Source organism: Cyprinodon variegatus, unplaced genomic scaffold (genome assembly GCF_000732505.1).
Source record: "Cyprinodon variegatus isolate N-32 unplaced genomic scaffold, C_variegatus-1.0 Scaffold499, whole genome shotgun sequence".
Classification (NCBI taxonomy): domain Eukaryota; kingdom Metazoa; phylum Chordata; class Actinopteri; order Cyprinodontiformes; family Cyprinodontidae; genus Cyprinodon; species Cyprinodon variegatus.
In genome coordinates this window covers 18,928-32,644 of record NW_015150952.1, presented here as the reverse complement: position 1 = coordinate 32,644, position 13,717 = coordinate 18,928, and the positions used below count along the sequence as shown (strand labels likewise).

At 39.0% G+C, this 13,717-nt stretch overlaps 1 protein-coding gene across 1 annotated transcript in view; it reads right to left on the bottom strand.

Annotated features, from left to right (window-relative positions):
* Window positions 1-13,717, bottom strand: part of LOC107094665 (exocyst complex component 6B-like) — a 136,959-nt gene that overhangs the window by 115,270 nt on the left and 7,972 nt on the right. The window contains exons 2-6 of the mRNA XM_015390432.1: window positions 4,003-4,168; window positions 3,880-3,927; window positions 3,717-3,807; window positions 3,191-3,236; window positions 367-571 (exon numbers count right to left, since the gene is read on the bottom strand). Of these exons, the coding sequence (XP_015245918.1) occupies window positions 367-571; window positions 3,191-3,236; window positions 3,717-3,807; window positions 3,880-3,927; window positions 4,003-4,168 (556 nt within the window). The remainder of the gene's footprint in view (window positions 1-366; window positions 572-3,190; window positions 3,237-3,716; window positions 3,808-3,879; window positions 3,928-4,002; window positions 4,169-13,717) is intronic.

Below are 13,717 nucleotides of genomic sequence, written 5' to 3'. Positions count from 1 at the left end.
TATTATTACAACTTTCAACCAATCTGATTAATAAATAACCTAAATAACGGATTGCGAAATATAAACATTTGTGTTTCTGTACTTATATGATTGTTTCTTCCATAAATTAGGTGCAAGGGTTTTTTTTTTTTTTTCTACTGAAAAGGTTTATTTTGTGAATATCTGGTTTTCAATTAACCCCCATCAATTAAATACAGATCCTGGAATTAACTAGATAAAATGCTCTTATAAAGCCCCTCTAGGGGTGAACAATAGGTCTACGTCTGACTTCATTAAAGCTGCTGTTTATTCCTGTTGTACTGATTGTAGTGTACTGAAATGCTGACTGTGTGTGATGTGAATTCAGGCAGTTTAATCGCTGCGTACCTGTCTGATGGCCGTCTCTCCAATCTTGTCCGAGTGTTTGCGGATGCTTTCCAGGAAGTCTCTGAGCTGCGTCATGGCGGTGTCCCGGATGTGCGTCCTCAGTTTGGGGATGTTCTCTGCCATGATGGAGCAGAACCGGTACTGACCGGCTCTAGGAAGACACGTGTGTTCCAGCTGCTCTAAAGTCCGTAAAGCAGGATAGTACCTGCAGCAACCAAATAAAAGAAAACAGCTTTTATTGTACTTTTCCTGGGTTAGCCTGATGTGAAGCAGGGAGTTTTGCTGTATATCCCCTAGGTGTCCACACCATCTAATAAAGCCGATTTCTTGTTAATGCAATATGATTAAACTAACAGCATCTTAGCACACAGAAATAAACACAATCCAATTCACCTCAGAGGGAATCAACATCACATTCAACCAAAACACTGTGAAACACCGAACATCTGTGAAACACTCACAGCAGGCTGCCTCCTGCCCGCTCTCTCTGAGAACAGCAGCCATGAGACGAAAAGAGGAAAAACAAAAACATACGACCGGTTTATGATCAACATGACTGTTCAACAGGTCAGACCTGGAAAAAAAAAATTTTTCCCCTCTCTCTGTACAGCTCATTGGCGCCATCTAATGGCTAAAAGAAATAACGCACTTGGCTGCTGAAATACTCCACGTTTAACTTTGATTATTCAGGGTACTTCGTTCAAATTGCATTGCATGTTGTAAAGTTCTCACCATCTACAGTGAGAAAATAAGTATTTGACATGACTGTCAATCTCCCTCAGGCTGCAGCTCCATGTAAGATCTCACCATTAGGTCTCAATGATCTTAAATGTGAGAATCAGCCAAGAACTAAACAGAGATGGTCCTAAAAAAAAAGAGCTGGAATCACCGTTTCCACGGTTACTGTTGGTAATACACTAAGGGCTGATTTATGCTCAGAAACCAGGTCGTCTGCGTGAGTTTCGTGGTAAACTCAGATATGTCCCCGCCCCTTCCACAGACACTCTGGTGCTCCTCTCCAAAATTGTAGGTGACCGCAGATAGTGCCGCAGACAGGAGGCCTCTGATTGGGCAAATCTAGATCTGCTCTGCACTATGCATATCTCCTGCTTGGTACCTTATTGGCTTTTTTTGTTTGTATGACCGCCATTGTGGAAAAAGACTCTTAAAGATGGACCAGCTAGAAGAGCAAGGTGCATAAGAACACCGGGACCCTTTTTCCACCTGGATCCCTGCTCTTTTTCGTCCTCATGTCCCCCCGTTGTCACACAAACTTGCCCCCACTTCCTCACCCCCTCGGCCGTATCTAGACCCACAGCTAGTTCGTGATTGTCCGTCTTACGTTGTGGCGTGGAATGGCATAGCGCAAACCAGGCTTCAATATTGGGCATAAATTAAAAACATCTGTGTCAAGCTCACAGCAACACACTGCTGTGAGAGGATACCCAGCCTTTAATACATAATGGAAGGTCCCCTTGCTTGAACCATTACATATTAAGGTCAAGTTTGCCAAAGACCATTTGAATGATCCAAAAGAGTCATGGTAGAAAGTCATGTGGTCAGATGAGACCAAAATAGAACTGTTTGGTCATAATTCCACTAACCGTGTTTGGAGGAAGAAGAATGAAGAGTACCATCCCAAGAACAGCATCCCTACTGTGAAGCATGGGGGTGGTAGCATCATGTTTTGGGGGTGTTTTTCTGTACATGGGACAGGGCTACTGCCCTGTATTAAGGAGAGGATGACCGGGGCCATGTATTGAGAGATTTTTGGAACAACCTCCTTCCCTCAGTTAGAGCATTGAAGATGGGACGAGGCGGGGTCTGCAAACATGACAATGAATTGAAGCACACAGCCAGGATACCCAAGGAGTGGCTCTGGAAGAAGCATATCAAGGTCCTGGCGTGACCTAGCCAGTCTCCAGACATAAACCCAATACAGAATCTGAGTGACAGCCCAGAAACCTGAATGATCTAGAAAAGATCTGTGTAGAGGAGTGGGCCAAAATCCCTCCCGCAGTGTGTGCAAACCTCGTGAAAATCTGTGGAAATGTTTGACATCTGGAATTGCAAACAGAGGCTACTGTAGCAAATATTAACAGGTGTTCAAATACTTATTTGCAGCTGTATCACAGAAATAAATAGTTAAACAAATCAAATATTGTGATTTCTGGATTTGTTTTTTTTTTTGTTTTTTATTTGTAACTCACAGTGGACATGCACCTACAATGACAATCTCAGACCCCTCCATGATTTCTAAATGGGAGGGAGAACTTGCAAAATAGCAGGGTGTTCAAACACTTATTTTCCTCCCTGGTCGGTTAGAATAACAGGCTACTCCAACATCAACCTCTTAGATTTCAAATCAAACCCTCTTTAATACATGCAGACAGACTAGAGTACCAGAGCTCATGTACTTTGTTTAATTTGTAAAACACGCTGAACTGGATAACAAGTCCATATTATAAATCCCTCTACATCACTCTGATATATTTTATCTTCAACCATCTCTTTTACCTTTCTCAGGTGATGTCTTGGATAAAAAAATAAAATCCCACCAGTTCAAACTGGTACATAAGTTTTAAATTATCAACATTTCCATCTGCCACATTTTCACTGCGTGTTTTAAATACTTTTTACTGTCAATAAGATTCATAATCATGCTCAGTTTTAATTATTGTTACGGTATTCTTATTTTGATTTTTAATTGACTTTATCCTTATATTTTCACACCATTTTAAATCTTTTATTTCATCCTGTAAACAGGACGATGATAACGTTGTCCGTTTCAGGTCTCAATCAAAAAAGTTTCTCACAGACGTACCTTTTGGCCTTCATCTGCTCCTGTAGTCGGCCGTACATTTCCAGAACTGAAGAAGCCAGAAAGAGACAACAAAGCTTCAGTAATTTGGTTATTTCTTTAAATGTCAAGTGTGTTACAACTCAATTTACTTTATCATAGAGTATAATAACAACAGGAGGGATCTTTGATAGCGCTGCTTAGGGCACCTAAGGTGCAGCCGTCTGTTTTCAGCTCATCATTAACCTCAAGCATGAAGACATCATCCTACAGTCATGCTTATACAGACTGGATCTAAAAAGACAAAGAACCCAAATGCTTCTTTAAAATCTCACCACATGTACAGTATTTTGTATTCCGATCCAAATACTTCTCCTATATATTCAAACTAAACATGAAGCCTTGCTCACACTCACCAGGCTTACACTTTGTTATCTTGTGGACTGTTAACCAGAATCAGTTGGTTAAACCTGAGCGATTCCTAAAATACCGGCTAGAGACACTTGGATCAGTTCCAGCATGGATCCTGACCCACTGTGTTCTGCGTTACCTGGCAGGCAGTGGGTCAGCTTGTCAATGGTGGTAGCGATGTTCATCTGCTGCACTCGGCACTGTTTCAGCTCCTCCATCGAACCGACGAGCTGAAAGGAGAAGGAACAGAGTTAGAGGGCTTCACTATTCATTCTTTTTTTAAATTAGAAACCCACACTTACCCCTTTGCCTTCCTCCTGGAGACGTATGTTGGTTTCAATCACCTGACTCTGAAAGATAAGAGCAGGTTAAAGCTGTCCTCTCCGGTGTTTCTTGATAAACCTCGCCTGCTTGTTCTTTCTCACCTTCAGCTTCTGGGCCTCTCCTCGAACTTTGAGCAGCTCCGTGATGGAGTCCACAAAACCCTGGAAGTGGTGGTTGCACATCTTCTCAATCTCTCTGTCATGGTTCCTGATCCGGGCGTCGAGCTTCTCCATGAAGAGGCCATGTTCCTGACCATCGTACACCGACCTGGGAAGTATCCGACCAAGTTTAGCTCCAGACTCAAACTTTTAAAGTCAAACTAGAAGAAAACCAAAACAATTAGGAGAAAATTGAGGAAAATGATAAAAACTAAAGGTAAAGGACAAACATCTGGTATTAAACTAAATGTCTATTTAAATTAGATAAAAGGTTAAGTATATGAAACAAGTCCATGTCAAATGGGTTTCAAGTCTCTGAGGTGTGAGTTTCCATATTTTACATCTGCATTCTGGGTACTTTACTTTGTATAAAGTAGGGCTGAAACAATTAATCAGATTACTCAATTATTAAAATATTTCTCAGCTAATTAGGTAATCAATTAACCGTTAATTTGCCTATAGCTGACAGAGTGACCTACTTAAAGCAGTATTTATACTAAGATTGTAAGAAAATATATCAACATTTTACATTTAAGACATGCTCTATTGAGAACTCCTCAAGTGGAAAAGTTTCACCTTGTTTAATTTCTTAAAGTCTTCTTTAAGCAATCTTGAGCTATCCGATTATTAATCGAATAACCAAAAAATGATATACAGATCATTCGATTTGTAAAATAATCGTTAGTTGCAGCTCTAGTTTAAGCAAATAACCAGCTGCAATACCCATACATGTCAGCTAGGGGGCAGTGTGGGCTTATTAATACCACTTTGTACAAACCCACAGCTCAGACAGGTGGAAATATTCAAGGGGATCTGACAGTTCTTGCTGATAATTCATGGTTTTTCCTTCAGCATCGGTGAACAAAATGATCAAATCAAAGGTCAGCTGTGGCATCAATCTGAAAACTAGCGTCCATAATCCTTTTGGTGGAGATACACTTATGGATTTATTAGACTTATAACACTCTACCAGTCATCTTTAAAGGAGGGTTTTATTTCCACAAACTATTTTTAACGACTGCTCTAAACCCCAATATCTGTTTACATACAGAGTATTTTATTGACCAATTGTAAACATGAGAAACTAGAGAAATACCAGGGTCTCAGAGAAGAGCTGGAAGTTCAAGGGATCAGTGGTACCCGTGGTGCTATTCCAGGCAGTGACCCCAAAAGAAAAAAAGGGGGGAAGACCAGCCGCGATGGGTGAGTTATTATTCTAATTTAGGCTTCCAGTAAGTTTTATTTTGAAGAAAAAAAACCCATCCAGATCCAGCTCTAGCTAAGGCCATTAAGGAATATTTGAGAAGTTTTGGTTAAACTCTTCAATGAGACATGATGAGGCTTTTATTTTGAAAATGATTTGTAAGCTTTGTTTCTCAAAAAAAAAAAAAGAAAAAGGAAATGTATTAAGAAAGAGGAACTCCACTTTTATATAACAATTCTAAGCACTAATACAGCTTCTATCTCAAAAAATATATATCTATAAGCCTTGATAAAAATAAAAAATACAACAAAGCACATAAATGACAACATAATGCCCCTTTATGCCCATCAGAATCTACTTTTGTGATGATCTAGATCTTTTACCCTTAACATGTGCTTCATATCAGAGTCAGTCAGTCATACATCTGTGACCGTTATTATTATTTCACTACAGCTGCGCTGGTTTCAATGCACTGTTATTGCACAACAGTGGGAAAATCACCATATGCTGGTATATTAGTTACAAAGTAGAGCAACGTGGACTATTGTCTCCATGCCAGCAATGAGCAGACAGCTCAGACAGCTCATTGCTGCAAGGTTTTTTTTTTAACTAACCATTTAGTGTTGGCAGTAAAAACCTGAATTAGAATGAAAAGGCTTGTTTTGCAGTAAAAGGAGAGAAGAGCAAGGGGAAAAAAAATAAAGAATATATCAATGGGCATAAAAATGTATTCTGTTTCTAAGCCTCAAAAGAGAGATTAGCTTTATTTAATAGCATAGCTATGATAAAGGTTTCCATTTAAAATAAAAATAATGCAAAAAATGCTCTTATCACACTACAAACTGGATCCCTCCCTAAATATCCGTCTGGATTTATTGCAGGGTTATTTTTTTTTATTTGTTTTAGGTGGATATTAATTTTTTTTTTAATGGAAACTGTATTTTGTTTCAGGTGTTTTGAATAAATTTGTTTTTAATCTCACTTTATGGTGTATAGTGGAGTATAACAAGCAAACCTTTAACTCATTGAAAGACTTCTTTGTGATTATAATTGAATATTAATGATCGAACTCCTTTCAAAGGAAAGCTGTTATTTTGAATAATTAAAATATATACTTTTCATTTGTACTCTGAAAACAATAGAACACGTAGCCTAGTTTTGAAAAACAATGACAAAATGATTTTAATCATTTTAATTTATAGCTCCTTCCAGTTCTCAAGCTATTATTCTGAAAGGTATCTTTGGAAAACCCATCTCTCTTCTTGAGCCCTAATTTTAGAAGATCTACAGGTTGGCATTTTTACTAAAATAATTTTAAAATCCAAAACAGGAAACATTCCAGCTCCAAGATAAGGTGGTTATTTTTCCCTCAGCCTGTCACCCGTCCTCATATCTACATCTTTAAGCTGTGATAATGTTCCCTGATAAAAACAGAAAAACAGACGCTGCCACAACCTGTAAAGCCAGATGTTTTAGTCCTATTTAAAATTATCGTTTAAAACAGTCTTGGGAGCTTTAAACTCACTGCCTCGTTCAGTCACCTTAACGACCAAGTGCTTGTTTAAATATGAAAACTTATTCTGATGCATATTTAACCATTTTAGAGGCAACTGATTTAAATTAATCCAAAGTCCTACAGAGATCATTGATCTGCAGCACTCAGAGCTGATAGTTTCTTTTCCTTTTTCTTGCAAGTGTTGCCTTCAAATAACCCCAAACTAATCCACTGAGATAACAAGCTCCTTCTTTATAGGGTCACATAGGGTAAGGAGAGTTTTTGGTCTTATTTCCTAAAATTGTTCACTGTGCCGTCAGGAAACCAGCAGAAGTTGCAGTAGTTTTCCACAAGTCTAGTTATTTTCTTTCCTTTGTAGCATCCAATAAGATCAGTTGTATGACTGGAAGAAACTTTGGGAGGTTAAAAGGTCAAAGAAAATAAAAAAAATGGTTTGATATAAAATATTTTTCAGTGTTTGATAAAGTAATAAAACCCAGATACAGATGTAGAATATGTCAAAAGTAAAGAAAGTGAGCAGAAAATACTTTAATTTTAGAGATAAAAAGGTCCTTCCTGTGTTTTTTCCTTTGCTAATATGACACACACACACACACACACACACACACACACACACACACACACACCTGTGTGCAGCTCCAACCCCCCTCCTCAGCCTTCCTGATGCTGACCGGGAAATGCCCGACTTGTACAATAGAGAGCAGCTCTGACGCCACAGCGAGTCTTTCTTTAGACACAAACAAACACAGGAGCCACCAGAGGGATGACCTCACGGACGTGGGGGGGAGGTTTGTTAAAGTCGAGACGTAAAACAACCTCGTTTCTAGTTTGCTTCACACAGTTCATGATCTTAGAGGCAAGATCCTTTCAAGAAATATTGACTTATCCAAAAAGCGCTTGAAACTGTGCCAATAGTTCAGAGATGGGACTCTGATCAGGACCAGATATGCAGCCTGGCATTATTAAACTGCTGGACTCAGCAGGGACCATGAAGCAGCTCAGTCAGTGTCAAACCGCAACAGATCCACATTTACTTTGAGTGTCCTAAAGGTGCATTTTGTAAACTGAACAGTAAATTACAGGCGTAACTTTCTGATGGACTGGTGTGGACGTGTCCCCACCAATAATTTCAATACATAGACTTTGGCTCTCAGCAATAGGTGGGACAAATTTCTAAATATGATTTTGCTCCGTTTGAAGGAGGATAATCAATGATGTAGCTGAAAGGAAAAATATCCATCAATCAACCGGAGATGGATGGATGAAACTGAAATTGTGTCCATAGGCATGATATATTGCTGATGGCATCGGAATCTGCTGTTATTAATCCTTTTTTTATATACATTAATGTCTAACTACCCATAAATATAAATATCAGTGTGTTTTGGTTCTTTTGTGTTCTCAACAATAGGAAAGCATTCAATAAATAGATGTTTGAGCTCAATTTTGGAAAATACAAACCCTTTTGAAAGCGTTTGTATGGTAGGTCCATCAGCCTCCACCCTTAAGGGCAGATTAGACTTCTGCATCTGCACACATCAAATGTCGCTTGGGTCTGGTCGCTTCTCCACTGGGTCTGGAACTTCTAGGGGCACACAGCAGTTTCCCGCCAAAGCGCAAACGGGAGTCTATTGGAGAACGCGCCAAGACTTTGGCGGATGGTCAAGAGAACTTCGGCGGCGACTGTGTTTATCTTCCAAATCAACAATGGCGCGTCTGCAAGATATCACGGTCAAGGAGATGGATCTAGAGTTGCTAGACATCAAAGAGGAACGGGGTCTGTTAATGGAGTGGGCAAAAAACAAAGGCGACGCGTAGGTTGTCCATTGTAGTTTTTTCTCGAATCGAGAAGGACGACCACACAGACAGCCAGAAAGGCATACCAAGGACCAATCACAGCTGCTTTTTGTCTGCGCACTCCCGCTTGAGATCTGCGCAGGTTTGAGACCAACCGACCGGCGTGGTCGCACTCAGATGGTTGCAGAGGCTATGCATCAGAAGCATGGACGCCAACTTTCATCACAAAGTTAAAAGACACCTACCATTTTAGCTCATCAAAATATCTTGTACAAAAAGATTTAAGGAGAAAATTAAAAAGATGAAAATATAGCTTAATATATGGAATCCCATTTGCAGAACTGTACATTTTTCCAATATAAGTTGCAACATTGTTATAGGAGATTATATTTAAGTGGTTTGCAGGTGAATTCTGCAGCATAACAACAAACACAGAGAGCTAAATTAGGGCCACAAGTTTGAATAAAAGAAAGGAAGAGTAAATAGTTCAATACCAATTTTCACATTCAAGTTTATGTTTTCTGCATTTATGGATTTTTCTTCAAGCTTGCAGATTTTTTTTTTTCCAGCTTCAAACTTTTGCCATTGTTTTGGCGTGGGGGGCCAATGCAACCCCCTTTTGGCTTTTACTTAATAATCTTAAGTTATTTTCGATACCATGCTAATCTAGTGTTGCATCCAGATACAGCGTCTGAGTACAGATAATTTAAATGGGTTTTCAAAATTATTGATACTTCTCAAAAGAAATAATGATGCAGTAATCAAGAAAAAACTCTACAAAATATTAGATACCTTTTGTATTTAAGTGGAAAAACTTTGTAAATATGTTCAATCAAGGAGCGAAGTTTTAACTTCACTTTTTTTTTTACTTCAATAAAGAATCTCTGATTAAAAACGTTTTGCTATCCAATAATAACTCAGTCATTTGAATAAAAAAAAAATAATCAAACAAGTTGCAGCCCTGATCTCCTGTAATCCAAGCATCTTATTGCTGACAGCTCCACAGCTGACTAAATAGGATCTTAACCCACTTAGAGGATCACTAGCAGCTGGGTGTGAATGAGGGTCAGGGCGGGTTATGACTCAGCAGGGTGTGTCGGCGCTAACAAGTTGCTTCTTCTCCCTCAAGAAGCAAGTTAAAACATCTACAGATTCAGGCTGCTTTTAGACCTGGACTAAAACCTCAGGTTTACTGAACACTGAAAACCTTAAATTATTATATTGCTGTTTCCATGGTCACCAACAGTTTTAAAGCCACTCCAGAGGATGTGTATGTATCAGAGTGATTACAGCGAGCGACCACAAACCGGCCAGAAATAAACCGTACGCATGTCGGTACAGAAGGAAACCACAAAACGTACAGCTTCAACCAGCTGCTGCTAACAGCTGGGTGGAGCTCACAGAGTGGACGGCATAAAGCACCCAGAGGTGAGGGGAAAAAAGGTTTCTTTAGTCTCCACCACTCTATGTTCCTGCATGTTTAATCAGAATGTACTTTTAAAAAAAATCTCTTAGAGAGGCCAGTAGGGAGTAGAAAAGCAAAAATGTGCACTAAAGTCCACCTTCTGTCAGACGGTGACTCAAGTACATATAAATAAACATAACCCCAGAGATGCTAACCTTGGGTAAGTCCTTAAGATTTTTATCCAACGTCGCAGCGCATGTTTAAAAAGATGGAAAAGCAATTTAATCAACTTAACTTAGACAGACTGGCACCTTTAAATAAAAAACAAAAAAAATTTGAGAAAGTTAAAATGGATTTCATTGCTCAACATACAAACTTACAGTCTGATAATATTTAAACGGGCCTTAAGCAACATATCATGATCCCATCTCTACATTAAGATGGAAGAAAAGAAAGAAATCCTAAAATGTTAAAGATAACCTATTCCCACGGACTTTCCAAGAAAGTAAAAAAATAAACCGCTGGACTTTGTTTCCAAGCTTGAAGACGCTTCGCTTCCCATCCAGGAAGCTTTTTTAATTCAAACGTCAGCATTAGCGTTGAGTTGCTTTATACAGTAGCCCAACAAATCCTTGTTTCTGCTTAGAAAACAAGCAAATTGAAACAGACGAACGGGTCCAACCATTTGGATTTCTGGATCGTTTGGCTTCTTTTGTTAGCCTGCAATGCCTCATACCTGTCTATCTCTGAAAGGGGCGTCGATAAAGGGAATTGCTGGCCTGGCTGAATAGGCCAACTTTTCTGGAATGACTATGACATGGATGAGTGAGAATCTACCCCAGCGTACTCCCACAGACAGACTGCCACTCTGGGTCCCTAAGCAAAGACCCTTGACCCCACACTGCACCCCTGGTGCAACAAAATGGCAGCCCACTGCTCCCCAAGGGGATGGGTTAAATGCAGAGAGTGAATTTTGTTGCTCTGTACTTGTGACAGTGTAATGACAATAAAACTCTGGAATAACATTCTTCTTTAAGCAGCAGTTCAGGATAGTCTGTGGAGTCTAGTTGTAGACTTCCTAAATCATCTGTAACAGTAGGAAGAGGAAAAATAGATCGTATGTCTGCAAGCAAGGATTTAATCACAAACTGTCACTTTAAAAACAGGTTTTATTTTTTTTATGTACAACACAGCTTTGTGTAGGCAATAAACACAACGCGAGATAATATTAAACAATGCAGTACTAATAGAGAGTAGTTAGAGTAACATAGCAGGGAATAGTTTCTTCGCCATGTTCGGGTATTGTAAAACTTTTCCAGTTTCTAGTAGAGATTACAGCATGAGTTGGTGATCACATACCGTTTTTGGTGCAAAAAAAAAAATTAAATTAATTTAATTAAATTACATTTTTTGCAGGCGATTAAAAAAAAATTTGATTTTTTTTTTTTTTTTGTATAATGGCACAATTTTTGGCGTAGTTGGAGTATTACTCCCATGGTGCAGTTCAGCGAGCGACATCATGGCTACCGCTGAGAACGGGAAGTTAGTTCTGAAAAAATAAAATAAAATCATCTGTTTTTTGGACCTGGTTTGGGTTTGCTGCAACAGATGTGGAGCAAGAAACCTCACAAAATCACATTTGCTTAAAGGCAACAGAACCAGAGAATTTTTTTGCACCATTTTCAGCAAACAGAGGCGTCCAGCAGAATATGAAAAATTCCAGTCTCTCTAGTATGAGTAACCCCAAACAAACCAACAGACCTCAGCTAGAAACCTAGGCGGGAAGGTGATGAAAACAAACATCAACCAGACATGTTTGTGGAAGCTAAGGTAATTAGCAAGATGGTTAGCATTTGCTATAAGGATGAAACTTTCCCACTGTAAAAAAAATTGACTTTATGTGGCGATTTTCTCATTATGAAATGTTTTTATTACGAATATCCTGGATTACTTTTTATCTGTGGACCCTTACGGACAGCATCAGGATCACTTCAAATGTAGGAAGTTATCTTAAAAATTTGGAATTAATACACTACTATATCTATATTAATTGTGCTTTGGTGCTCATCGTGTCCATAAAATGAACTTTATGGTTTAAGCTTTCTAAGGATGTATAGCATTTCTGTATTGTTGAAAGATTAGCCGGTGTTATTTTGTGTTAAATGTAAATATGCCCAACGGAGCGATGGCAATCGGGTAGATTTCAGAGGTTAATACTGTATGTAGGGGGGAAAATTGAAAGAAAAATCATAATTCGATTAAAACTTTTTTAAAAATCTGTGATTTTTAGGCCATATCGCCTAGTTTTTGGTATTTCTCCATAATTACGATAACACATGAAGGCAGCACAGTAACATATCCCAGTATTGTTTGGAATTTGATGTCTCCTCAGCTGACATTTGGCTTACTAATGTAATATTCTTTAATTTGGATGGAGTTCCCTCTAAAGAGAATGAATGCTGAAGATCACAGGATAAAAATCTGGATAAAGATCTATAAAAACTTTTGTCTGAAGTTATACATGTTTCAAGCCTTAAATTGTCCTACAGGAAAACTCTTCCACCTTAACATTAAAAACATTTTAGATACTTTAAAGCAAAACTCTAAGTTTCTAAACAAAAAAAAAAAAACACCCCCTTCTCTACATGGTAAAGTTGAAACTGTATTTTCTCCCACATCACTCAGTCCAAAAGAGAAATCCTCAGTGACAGGAAGCCAGTAACCACGGTGATTAATTACCATCTATAAATACAGAATGAGCTGCAGTCATGCCTAGAAAAACTTGGTCCACTGGTGAATATCTGTGACCTGAGTGAGTCTTCCTGCTGTTCGGTTCATCAGTGAGGGAGGAATTTAGCAGCCAGCCTCGACCTGCAGACTGCTGCCGATACTGCAGGGCACCAAACCCACAGACCGGGGGAACTACAGCAGGGAAATCAATTCTACAGAAGGATTAATGTTAGTGTCCATTCTATAAATAATAGAAAAAAAACATTACATGATTCATGTAAAGAGAATGGATTCCTCTGGATGATTCCACAGCTATTTTTGGACAAAACTTTCAATTGACCAACTGCAGATTGGTAAAGGCCACAGACCATCAGAGAGAATCAATAATTCAACAAGGTGCTTTCCATCTAAAGTGGACGGAGTATCTCCCTGCTGCTACAGATTAGACTGATGCTACTAAACGCCACAGTTAGGACTGAGCATTATCACCAAACGAATACTTACGCTGGGCGAACAGATCTAAATGTTTTAACTGAGTTAGAGAAGCAGAGCTGACAGAGGTACAGTGGCTTGAAAGGGATTTTTACCCCCATTGGTTGGTTTACCCATTTTTTTAACTATCAAACCTTTAATTTCAATGTTTAAGGTTCAGCTAGATGAAGTCCAGCTGTGTGCAATCCAGTTTTTGAAAGGTCTCAGAGGTTGCAGCACCAACAACAGGGAAGCTTTACTCCATTAGCGCAAAAAAGTCCATATTGTTGAGAAAAACAAGTCAGGTTGGATTTATAAAAACACAAATCTTTGATTTTCCATCAAATCAATTATCTACAAATGGAAGCTAATGGGACCTTCGAACGGCCAATCAGGGCAGACCAATTGATTCCTGCCTAATCGATTACCTGCAGCCCCCCCACCACCACACACACAAGCAGATGATTCACACTCCTTTGTGTTGATGCATGCATGAACAGGCCTCACACACAGCCTTACAGAGCATTTTAACCAC